Source organism: Microtus oregoni, unplaced genomic scaffold, assembly GCF_018167655.1.
Source record: "Microtus oregoni isolate MIOR12 unplaced genomic scaffold, Mior012 000067F_ref0000223, whole genome shotgun sequence".
NCBI classification, from domain to species: domain Eukaryota; kingdom Metazoa; phylum Chordata; class Mammalia; order Rodentia; family Cricetidae; genus Microtus; species Microtus oregoni.
The window spans coordinates 9,247,884-9,259,442 of record NW_024543974.1 but is presented as its reverse complement, the minus strand read 5'-3'; the positions used below and the strand labels follow the sequence as shown (position 1 = coordinate 9,259,442).

Genomic DNA, 11,559 nt, shown 5'->3' with positions numbered 1-11,559 from the left:
ACCTTAAACAGGTCAGATACACCACTCTCAATTTCCTGATCCTAATTTTTTTTCCTAAACTTAACTTTGTTCTTTGTTCTGCCAATACCTTAAAAAAGTATTAAGAGACTATCTACCCAGAATGTGACCAGCACCCAGCTTTCTTAGCCCCCCCACCAAGATGACACCCACAAATAAGCAGGAAGCACTCTTGAGAATCTACCGCCCTAATTCCTTTAACCTGTTGTGCCTAACCTCCTGCATTTTTATTTAAAAAAGAGATGGGTATGTAATGGTCTGTCCTGTCCCTTTAAGAGACAAGCCACTCCCATCACCCACCCCCATCTGCTAAGGCAAGCTGATCTTCAGCTTCCAATCTGGGTCCACTGAAGGAGAAAGATGCCAGAACATTACAAGTAAGTCATAGACTCATGGCAATACATAGATTAATAGAAATGGGTTCATCTAAGATCTAGCTAGGAATATGCCTAAGCCATTGGCCAAACTGTGTTGTACATATATATATATAGTTTCTGTGAAATTATCCGGGTCTGGGTGACCAGGAAACTAAAGCGCAGTCTCTGTCTACAGTCTACAGATGGTCTTTCTGTGTCAGGGTCATCTCAGAAAGAGAAAATGACTTACAGCAGAGAGTAACTAAAGCCTCTACCCTACATCTCTGGCTGCTGAGCTTTTAGAAGCCCTGGTTTGTCAGCACCTGTCTGTGAACCCACAGAATTACTTCCTCTACACTTGTATTATCTGACTCACCTCCAGTCTCTCTAAGTTCCAGGGAGAGCTTTACAATAATAAAACAGTCAGTCATCTGGATGAAATCACTTCCCCAATATACTTGAGATCTGCCATGGTAAAAGGGCAGCTTCAACTGTCCCTCTTATGTCCAGGCTTCCACAGGAAAAGTCTTCACGGAAAGCATGTGGGCTCTGCTGCAGATTCCATTCACTGTGGCTCCTCTGGGGCTTCCTGCTTACACTGCTTAGCTGGAGCTTTTTCTTAGTATCAAGAAGCATTTCTTACTCCACTCCCAGTCCCCAGAAGGGTTATCTCAACTCTGCTTTCCATCATCAGGTGGGCCTAATCTACACTACCATCCTAGAAGAGAGGTGACAGATCTGCTCCAACTCTGATAATAAATGAAGCTGGGACATGATCCTGAACCCACAGAGATGTAGTAAGAAGGGCCCTGAAATAATCAGACAAACTATATTATTTAAATCACTGCTTAGCCCATTAGCTCTAGCTTCTTATTGGCTAACTTTTACATATTAATTTAACCCATCTCCATTAATCTGTATATTGTCATGTGGCAGCGGCTTACTAGGTAAAGTTCCATTCAGCTCCAGCAGGGCTACATGGCTTCTCCCTGACTCCACCTCCTTTCTCCCAGAATTCTGCTTAGTTTTCCCTGCCTAGTTCTGTTCCCGTATAGCTCTGCTATAGGCCCAAAGCAGTTCCTTCATTAACCAATGATATTCACAGCATACAGAGGGGAATCCCTCCTCACAGAGAGAAGTGGGTACACCGGATCCCTGTATAGATACCTGGTATCTAAAGAGTTAGCATGCCTACCTCATGTACCTGTCCCTACAGACCAATACAGCACATGGTACTGTAAGGACAGGAGTCAAATGCAGGTGCTGGAGAGATGTCTCATAAGAGCATTTACTGCTCTAATAGATTTTCTTAAAAAGAAATTTCTCCTTGCATGTGTTTTTCTTGGATTTAATTACATACCTAGTGCCTATGGAAGTCAGAAGAAGGGACCGGATCCCTTTAAACTGGAGTGATATAAAGTAGCAAGATTCCCTGTGGGTGCTGCGAACTGAATCCAGATCCTGTATGAGAGAAGTATGCTGCTATTGTCCACTGGATCATCTCTCCAGCTTCCATGTTGTTTTATATTATCTCTCTCACTTGTGGGGTTTTCCAGCTTGTTTTCAGTCAGCACTTTCAATGTGGCAGCTCACTGACTTTTAGTGTCCAAAGATTTTCTTCTATAAAATCTGTTGGTAGTCTTTATTATGGATCCTTGTATAATAAATGGTAATTTTTCTTTTCTGTTTCCAATATTATTCTTTGGTGATAATTTGATGTATAGACAAAATTCTTGTTAGTTTTGATTTTTGAAACAAAATCTCATAATGTAGCCAAGGCTTAAGATAGATTAAAATGTCAGGGGAGCGCTTGGAAAATGAAATAAGTGGGGCAGAAACAATATAAAAATAAAGAGATAGCCAACTTCACAAAGTCACCTTCTGTCCTCCATGTGAATGTTGAGATATGTATCCACCACCCCCTACCATATACCTATGCAATAATAATTTCTTTTTATTTAAAAAGCCGCACATTTATTTCGCTTTCTGACTCTGCGCTTGTGCCTTCAACACTTTCACAACAATTTTCTGCTCCTCAATAAGGAAAGCCCGCTTGATCCTGTCACGGACACACTTGGCACACATGGAGCCACCATAGGCCCGGCTGACATGCTTCTTTGTCTTCAACAATCTCATGAGGACTTTCGGTCTCACAGCACGAACCCCTCAGAGTCGGCCTGGGCACACACCGCACGCTGATTTAGGTGCTTTTCCAACCTTCTTGGTGTAAAGGTAAACAATCCTGTTGCCAGGGGTTCGAGACAGCCTAGTTTTGTTGGAGGCTGTGTTGTAGGATGTCAAACGCTGGACCATTCTGAGTGCCTCTAAGCACCGTCCCCAGAAGAGGAAAAAGGCATAATATTTTTTTTTAAAATAGGCAAATTACGTCTGGTTGTGAAAACTCCAGCTAAGGGCTGTGAATTCTAAAGCAATAAAGGTGGAGTACACAGTCTATAATCATCTTATATAGAGATTTCAATTGAGAATGTTAACACTGATGAACCACACTAACCAGATGACCTTAATTTGACTTTTCCCAGTTGTAAACCTAAAACTCAAAGAGATAGTAAGGTTTCTTTTTGACATTCAAAAGTTATGTCTTAACCCCTTGTAACCTGGTATATTAAGAACAGCTTGAACCCTTGTCATCTATGGACTCATCCAATGATCTCATTTAACAAATACAAAAAAGGATAAGTAGGGGTGAAACTTCACTGAACAATTCTCTTAAAAAGCCACCCAAATTAAATAAAAACACTTTACTTAGTGAGATAACCCGGACCCAAAAAGATGAATATGGTATGTACTCACTCTAAGTGGATTCTAGCCATAAATAAAGGACATTGAACCTGTAATTTGTGATCCTAGAGAAGCTAAATAAGGTGAACCCAAAGGAAAAAAAATATATATATATATATATATATATATATATATATATATATATATCCTCCTGGATATTGGAAGTAGACAAGATTGCCAGGCAAAAGTTGGGAGCATGGGTGTGGGAGGGTGGGGGGAAGGGGAGATGGGGAGAGAGAAGGGAGAAAGGGAGGATTGGGCAGAGCTTGGGGGAATGGGATGGTTGGGATGGAGGAAAGGTGGATATGGGAGCAGGGAAGTAGATATCTTAATTAAGGGAGCCATTTTAGGGTTGGCAAAAGACTTGACTCTAGAAGGGTTCCCGGGTGCCCAAGGAGATGTCCCCAGCTTGTTCCTTGGGCAGCAGAGAGGGTGCCTGAACTGGCCTTATCCCATAGCCACAGTGATGAATATCTTGCATATCACCATAGAACCTTCATCAGATGATGGATGGAGATAGAGACAGAGACCCACATTGGAGCACTGGACTGAGCTCCCAAGGTCCAAATGAGGAGCAGAAGGAGGGAGAACATGAGCAAGAAAGTCAGGAATGCGAGGGGTGCATCCACCCACTGAGACAGTGGGACTGATCTAATGGGAGCTCACCAAGACCAGCTGGACTGGTACTGATGGAGCATGTGATCAAACCAGACTCTCTGAATGTGGCTGACAATGAGGGCTGACTGAGAAGCCAAGGACAATGACACTGGGTTTTGATTCTACTGCATGGACTGGCTTTTTAGGAGCCTAGTCTGTTTGGATGCTCACTTTCCTAGACCTGGATGGAATGGGGAGGACCTTAGACTTCCCACAGGGCAGGGAACCCTGACTGCTCTTAGGACTGGAGAGGGAGAGGGAGGAGGAGTGGGGTAAGTGAGAGGAAAATGGGAGGAGGTGGAAATTTTTAATAAAGAAAAAAAAGCCACCCAAATCATAAACATGGCTATTATTAAGACACTTGACTTACTTTATACCTAGTTGTCCTGAGAATCTTTTGTGGCGTGGTCCAGAATCCCAGCATCAATGACAAAAATTCACTGAAAGAACTGGGGCTGAGACAGGCAGCAGCACACAACCTATCTTCTCTTCCAACTCCTGCTGCCACTGACAGGATAGCCTAGACCTCCCAATACTCCTGCTTTGGCCTCTCAAGTGGTAACACAGAATGTCTGTCACCCTTGGGTAGCATTTTAAATTACTGCTAGATATTGCCTCATTGTCCCGAGGAACTGTTGTACCAACTTCTATTCTCACCAGCCTTGTGAGAATGTCTTAACCCTTACCAACAGTAAAAATGATCACTCTCCCCCACACCTCTGTCATTCAGTACCAAGGACTGAGCCCAGAACTTGCCATATGCTAGGCAAGTGATCTAATATCCAAATACATCTCATTCAAAGACTATGTGGCTCTCCTTTGTAACAGAGTTAGTAAAAGGAGATAATCTACAAAGTTCTAAAGGCTTGAAAATAACCGCAGATCAAAGATTTCGAAGTCAGCTTTTGTTTGTGAATTATTCACCCACACCACTATTTAAGGACTTTGAAAACATTAGATGTGTTATGTTCATAGGAGGATACTGTTATTTTAGATTTCCTTAATATCTGCATTCTTTATCATGTATATGACTGTCCAGTTGCATGGAGGGACCAGAGCTTCCATCATAGAAAAATATGTCCACTATATAGAATAATCTCACTAGTAATTCTAGCAAATAAGTAACTTTTCTAAATTTATTGAGATTTTAATAGGTTTTTGAATGTGGTTCAAACACAGACTTTTGTAAGTACTAGGCATAGGCTCTATTGTGGTCCTTTCTCCCTAGCTGGAAATAGAAAATATTTTTGGTTACTTTTAAATTCCTATCAACATCATTCAGAAAATCCAAATAACAGAAGTTTGTTTAGTTATTAATCATACAAGCTGTATCATGTCAGTCCTGAATTTAAATGTGCTTTTCAATGATTTTATGGATATTTTTATAATTGTTCTAGAGAGAAAAAATAAAAATTATCTTAAAAATTAAATGGCTGGAGATATAGCTCAGTTGACTGAGTTACTTGTCTGTACTCATGAGGTTCAGAGTTCAATCCCCAGCACTGCATAGAATGAATATAGTTCACATGCCTATCATCCTAATACTTCTGAGTCAGTGGCAAGAAGAATAGGAGGTTCAAGATTATCCTTGGCTATAAACCAAGTTTCTAGTTCTAATGGTAGTAAGGAAATATCAACTACCCACTATATAAATACAAAGGATGAAGGAATAGAACCTGAAGCCAAGTGAATATCCTCATGTGTATTTATTTCCCAAGGACCCGAGGCCCCTGTGCATTAAGGTCTTTATCTGCTGACCTACAGATGACCTGTTTCACCCTGGTCCTCCACCACTGAAGAGTTAGCTTCCTATCACACAGCAAAGACCTTCAGCACACAACATTCAGAGCTACAGCTGGGTAAGTCCTGCCCTTAGTCTCTCCAGCGATGTCCACACTGAGCATTGCAGCACTTGTAGAAGGTGGTCATTGGCTCATCTGCGGAACGGGTCTGAAACTGCATGAAATAGGCACGGGGATGTTCACATTTTGGACATGGCTCTGACAAAGAGAAAAACAAGTCATCCACATTACACAAATACTGTTAAGTATGGGTAAATATCTCATCCCTGCATTCATCCAGACTACTTTGCCAATGGTAAATTTGCCAATAGCAACATCCTACCCACAGCACACCAATACTAGGGGGACTGGAGAGACTGTGACTTTGAAAGCACCTCCATAGTATCACTTTCTTTCTCAAATTTTATTGAAGACTGGCTGGAAGCATAGCATGGGAAGGGTCTTTTATAGTCTGTTTTGTGGGGCTATAACAAAAATACCTGCCCAGTGTGGTAGCACACAGCTATAATACCAGCATTTAAGAGACTGAGACAAGAGGCTTGCTATAAGGCCAGCCTGGGCAACATAACAAGAGTCTATCTCAAAAATAAACAAATAGATTTAAAAAAAATTAAGCCCCTACTCATTTTCCATTTTCAAGGTTTTTTTTTAAGATTTATTTATTTATTATGTGTACGGCATTCCTTCCATGTATGCCCGCAGGCCAGAAGGGGGCGCCGGGTCTCATTATAGATGGCTGTGGGCCACAATGTGGTTGCTGGGAATTGAACTCAGGACCTCTGGAAGAGCAGTCAGTGTTCTTAACCACTGAGCCATTTCTCCAGTCCTCATTTTCAAGGTTTTTGTTGTTTGCTTTTATAAAACAAGTTCTTGGAGTTGGCCTCAAGGTCACTAGGTAGCCAAGATGACCTTTAGCTCCTGATTATTTCAGTCGCCACCTCCCAAGCTGTACTAGCACACCTAGCTAATTCTAACTTTTAACATAAAATTGTATACTTCCTTATAGAGAAAAAAAGACTGCTAATCACACATGTGCCTTCCTTCTCAAACAGATAATATTTAGGGCCCTATTCTTTCTTTCCATTATCACATTTAAGTCTATCAAACATAAATCTTTTAATTTTTAAAAATTATTTTATGTGTATGTTTTGTTAGTGAGTATTCTATGAACCATGGATGCCAGTAGAGGACACTGGATCAAGATGGAAACCACCGAGTCATCTCTCCAGCCCTACTTTTTCTGTTTGTTTTTCAAGACAGGATTTCTCTATATAGTTTGGAGCCTGTAGACCAGGCTGGCCTCAAACTCACAGAGATCTATTTGTCTCTGTCTCTTGAGTGCTGGCACCACCCAGCTTCCCCAAAACTATTTACTGATTGACAGATTGATTGAGATAGGGTTGAGAGTACTGGCTTACATGCTTGAGCCACCATACTTCACTTCCAGCTATAAAAACTTTTAAATCCATATAGAATAAAAAAGACCAGAGATGATCATTTTTTCAATAGTGGTATTTGAAAATACATGCAACAGAGTTCTCCTAAGAAGCCTATACCTATGAGAGCATGGATGACTGCCCTCTATGTATCTCTCTGCCCCTCTCAACAACCATCAATATTTAAGTTGAAACCAACACTGAAACTTTTTTGTAATAAACTCCGAATTTGCTTCAAAAAGAGAATATATACCAGATTTTTATACTGGTCTAATCTGACCTGGAGAATCGAAATGAAACAATGGAGTGGGTATCAGTATGGTGATTTTCCTTTCAGAATATCTTTCCTTGAAAGAACCTACTTTAAATTTTTTAATACAGCCAGATGGTGGTACACACGCCTTTTAAACCTAGAACTTGAGCCGGGCGGTGGTGGCGCACACCTTTAATCCCAGCACGTGGGAGGCAGAGGCAGGCAAATCTCTGTGAGTTCGAGACCAGCCTGGTCTACAAGAGCTAGTTCCAGGACAGGCTCCAAAGCTACAGAGAAACCCTGTGTCGAAAAACCAAAAAAAAAAAAAAAAAAAAAAAAAAAAAAAACACCTAGAATTTGGCAGGAAGGCAGGTGAATCATCTAAGTTCGAGGCCAGCATGGTCTACAGAGGAGGTCCAGGACACACAGGGCTACACAAAGAAATCCTGTCTCAAAAAAAAAAATCCACAAAAAACAAAAATCAAACAAACAAAAAAGTTTTAATGCCTTGCTTAGAGTTTAAAGAACGACTACATTGTAACTAAAACATATCATCAAATACTTCCTGTAGTGGCAAACACAAGCTATTTGTAATTACTGATATTTGCCATTATTTATATTTCCTTAAATTCTTTCATACTTACTGGGGGAGAGTGGAAAACAACTTTTCATGAATCAGCTATCTGAGCTCCAAGGATCAAACTCAGGTTGACAGATTTGGCAACAAGAGCTTTTACCCGCTAAACCATGTCATTGGTCATAATAATATAAAGGGTTGTATTATAATAAATGCATTATTATTAAATATAATAAGTAATAATAAACAGGGTTGAGTCACTGGCTTTGTAATGGAAAACTTCCCACCTGCAGTGGAGTCCACGTTCTCCCAGGCAGCTGCTCCCCCAAGCACATCATCCACCTCTTTCAGCTTTGGATACTTTCGGTTTGTTACCTGACAAAAATAAACCAAAGATTTCAAGTAATCATACAGTTTAAAAGGTGGGACACCAAACCATAACCCCTCTCCAGCATTTCCTCTACATGGTAAATGGATACAAAATTTATCTTCTTCAGAGAGCACCAAAAGCCATTAAAATGTTGGGGTTTTATGACTGGGATGTTCCCAAAACAACCCAGAGGTCCAATGTCAGAGCCCTCTAGAGACTGGAGGAAACACCAGGCAGAGCAGGAAGAAGAGTTGAGTTAAACCCTACTCTTTTCTCATACCCCTAAAACACCTAATAATCCAATATGAAAGACACAAAATAAGCCTAGCAGTATCATTTATCTGGGTATCCCAGCATTCCCCGGGGACATATTTGGCTGCTTTCCTAAATTTAGCAGTCAATCTCTCAAACTTCGAAACTATGTCACCATTCATCTTATCACAAATCCAGACTCTAAACTCCATATAGCTCTAGGAAAGTGCAAACATTAAGAATGAGGGTGGTGGTGGCGCACGCCTTTAATCCCAGCACTCGGGAGGCAGAGGCAGGCGGATCTCTGTGAGTTCAAGGCCAGCCTGGACGACGAGAGCTAGTTCCGGGACAGAGAAACCCTGTCTCGAAAAACCAAAAAAAAAAAAAAAAAAAAAAAAAAAAAAAAAAAAAAAAAAAAAGAATGAGGTGTCACCAAGGCCTGGTGATGCCATCTGCAATCACAGAACTCCGGACACCAAGGTAAGGAAGAACAAGAGCCGAAAGGTAAACAAAACACCAAGGGCTGAAAACCAGCTTTCTGAGTTCCGATCCTGGGAAAAAGATGACAGGAATGAGGATAAACTGGGAGAACTGGATTGTGGTTTGTTTACTTAATTTTCATATATATATATATGCCATGCAGCCCAGGTGAACCTTGAACTTATTCTCCAGCCACAGCCTCCCCAAGTGATAGAATTATAGGCACGTACCAACAGCCAAAAAGGCTGGAATTTAAATAGGGTAGTCATTATTTTAAAAGATAAGGAGATAAAGGAAAAGGAAGAGAGATATACACACACCCATAAAAGAGAGAGGGGGGGCGAGGAAGGGAGGGGGAGGGGGAGAGAGCAAAAAGAGCTACAAAAAGAACATAAAGATTTGAGATGAGAGGTGGTAAGCGGACTGGAGTCTGGCACGCCGGGAACAGCGTGTGGGGACTGAAGGTTTTAAAAGCGTGGTTCAGCCTAGAGGTATGAACGGAAATTCTCGCAACTTTTTTGAGTGTCACAAAACGAGCAGCACAGAGCCGGAGGCAGAAATCTCTGTAGTAACCAAAAGAACGGCTTCGATTTGGTCGGAGCGACGCCACTGGATTAGCAACTGCTGGACTTGGGGAACCGCTGCTGCGAGAGACAAAAAACCTACGGCCCGCAGGAAGGTCTGAGCTCAGACAGCCGAGGAGGCGCTCGCCTCTGGTATTCACCTTGCGTGTGATATTATGCACGTAGGATTAAATGATTTATGAAATGTCACCTAGGTCTTCAATACCAAGTTAATCTGAATTTGGGAATATTAAATCATTTTTAATAAGCATGCTATCCTATGTACTAAATTGATTTTTTGACAATATACTTTTCTAAAAGGCACAGAGATGTACAAGGATTACGTATAAAACATGCTTATTAAGTATAACATAGAACTAGTTTTATTTAATTTTATAAAATAATTATTAAATATTATATATTAGTCTTTGCACGTAGGGGCAAGTGTTGCAGGCGAAGCGATGGCAACGCTGTCCTTCCTCCACAATCAGTCCGTTTCCACAGCTCGGACAGAAAAGCAGCATTGCTCCAGCTTCAACGTAAAGGTTCTCAATGTCTGGCGCTTCCGCCGCCACAGACGCCCCTTGGAATCGGTCATTGGTACGTTCCCAGAAGGCACTGCGGCGGGCAGCCTCGCACACGCCATTGGTCAACGCAGATAATCCTTCCCTAGCTTTCCGTACAGGGCCTGCGCGTGCGCACGGGGCTCTCTGCCTGGAACACAGGCTGTTGACAGGAGAAGGCTGGCGGCGGGCGGCCCTGAAGTACCCTGGATCGGAGGGAGGTACCGGGTGATGAGAAGAAACTGCCACACGCCGAGCCGTGGAAGGGTTCCAGGAGGGTCTCTGAGCCGGGACTGACAGGCAGAGCCTACCCAAATGTCTCAACTGCTGTCTGCCTAACGTATGGATCCGTTTAACCTTTTCTTCACCTGGTCTTAATTCTGTCATTTCACTTAGCTAGATTCAGCACTACAGACCAACTCTGACCTACAATACCAGCAGTTCCTCTCCACAGACCTCCAGCTGGTTCTTTTACTCGTTCCTATAGACTTCTTTACATTTCCCAGCTCTCGTTTCTCAGACCTCTTTGAAATAAATGCCTTTCCTCGTCAATCCTCTGCAGTCAACCTACACGGGGGGGGGGGGGGGGGGGAGTGAGTCCTAGTTGCTTTGTTTTGTTGTTTTTTGTTAACTTTACACAAGTTAGTTATCTGGGAAGAGGAACCCCAACTGGTAAAATGTCTCTATCAGACTGACCTGTGTAAGTCTGTGGGCATTTTCTTGAACGTAAATTGATAGAAGAGGTCCTAGCGCATTGTGGGCAGTGTTACCACTAAACCAGTGTTCATGAGTGAAATAGGAAGGCAAGACGATAGAGCTGGATGGTTTAACCTTTAAGAGCACTTGTTCTGCCCTGCAGTAATGGCACGCGCTTTTAATCCCAGCACTTGGGAGGCAGAGGCAGGTGGATCTCTTGAGGCCAGCCTGGTCTACAGAGTGAGTTCCAGGACAGCCAGGGATACACAGAGAAATCCTTTTGGGGGTTGTGGGGTGGAGAACTTGTTCTTGCAGAGGACAGAGATTCGATTCCCAGCACCCATAGGGTGGCGTCATAAATATCCATAAAAAATTCAGTACCACAGGATCCAAAGCCCCTTCTGACCTCCATGCATGCCTATGGTACAAAAACATACACATAAACAAATTTCAAAACAAAATGGAAAAAAAAGGAAAGCAATATAAGCAAGCAAGTAAGCAGCATTTCTCCATGGTCACTGTTTCAGTTTCTGCACTGGCTTCAATAAACAATGAACTATCATCTGTAAGCCAAACAAACCCTTTCTTCTCCAAATTGCTTTTTGTTCATGGTGTTTTATTACAGTAATAGAAACCTAAACAAATATACATACTGCGTGGCTTTTAATGTGTGATTTAAGAATAAGTTCTTTAATGTTTTTAAAAACTTTTTGTCAGCCACGATTACCAAGGAAAAC

The 11,559-nt window shown here is 41.9% G+C and overlaps 1 protein-coding gene and 1 pseudogene across 1 annotated transcript; both read right to left on the bottom strand.

Moving 5' to 3' along the window:
• Nucleotides 1-2,327: 2,327 nt before the first annotated feature.
• Nucleotides 2,328-2,687, bottom strand: LOC121440457 (annotated as a pseudogene).
• Nucleotides 2,688-5,565: 2,878 nt separating this feature from the next.
• Nucleotides 5,566-10,087, bottom strand: LOC121440458 (DNA-directed RNA polymerase III subunit RPC10-like). Its single transcript, XM_041641224.1, has 4 exons — nt 10,003-10,087; nt 9,725-9,750; nt 8,186-8,273; nt 5,566-5,830 (listed from the first exon to the last, which is right to left on the bottom strand). The coding sequence occupies exons 1-4, from the start codon at nt 10,085-10,087 to the stop codon at nt 5,703-5,705; spliced, it is 327 nt and encodes a 108-aa protein (XP_041497158.1). The 3' UTR covers nt 5,566-5,702.
• Between the last annotated feature and the right edge of the window lie 1,472 nt (nt 10,088-11,559).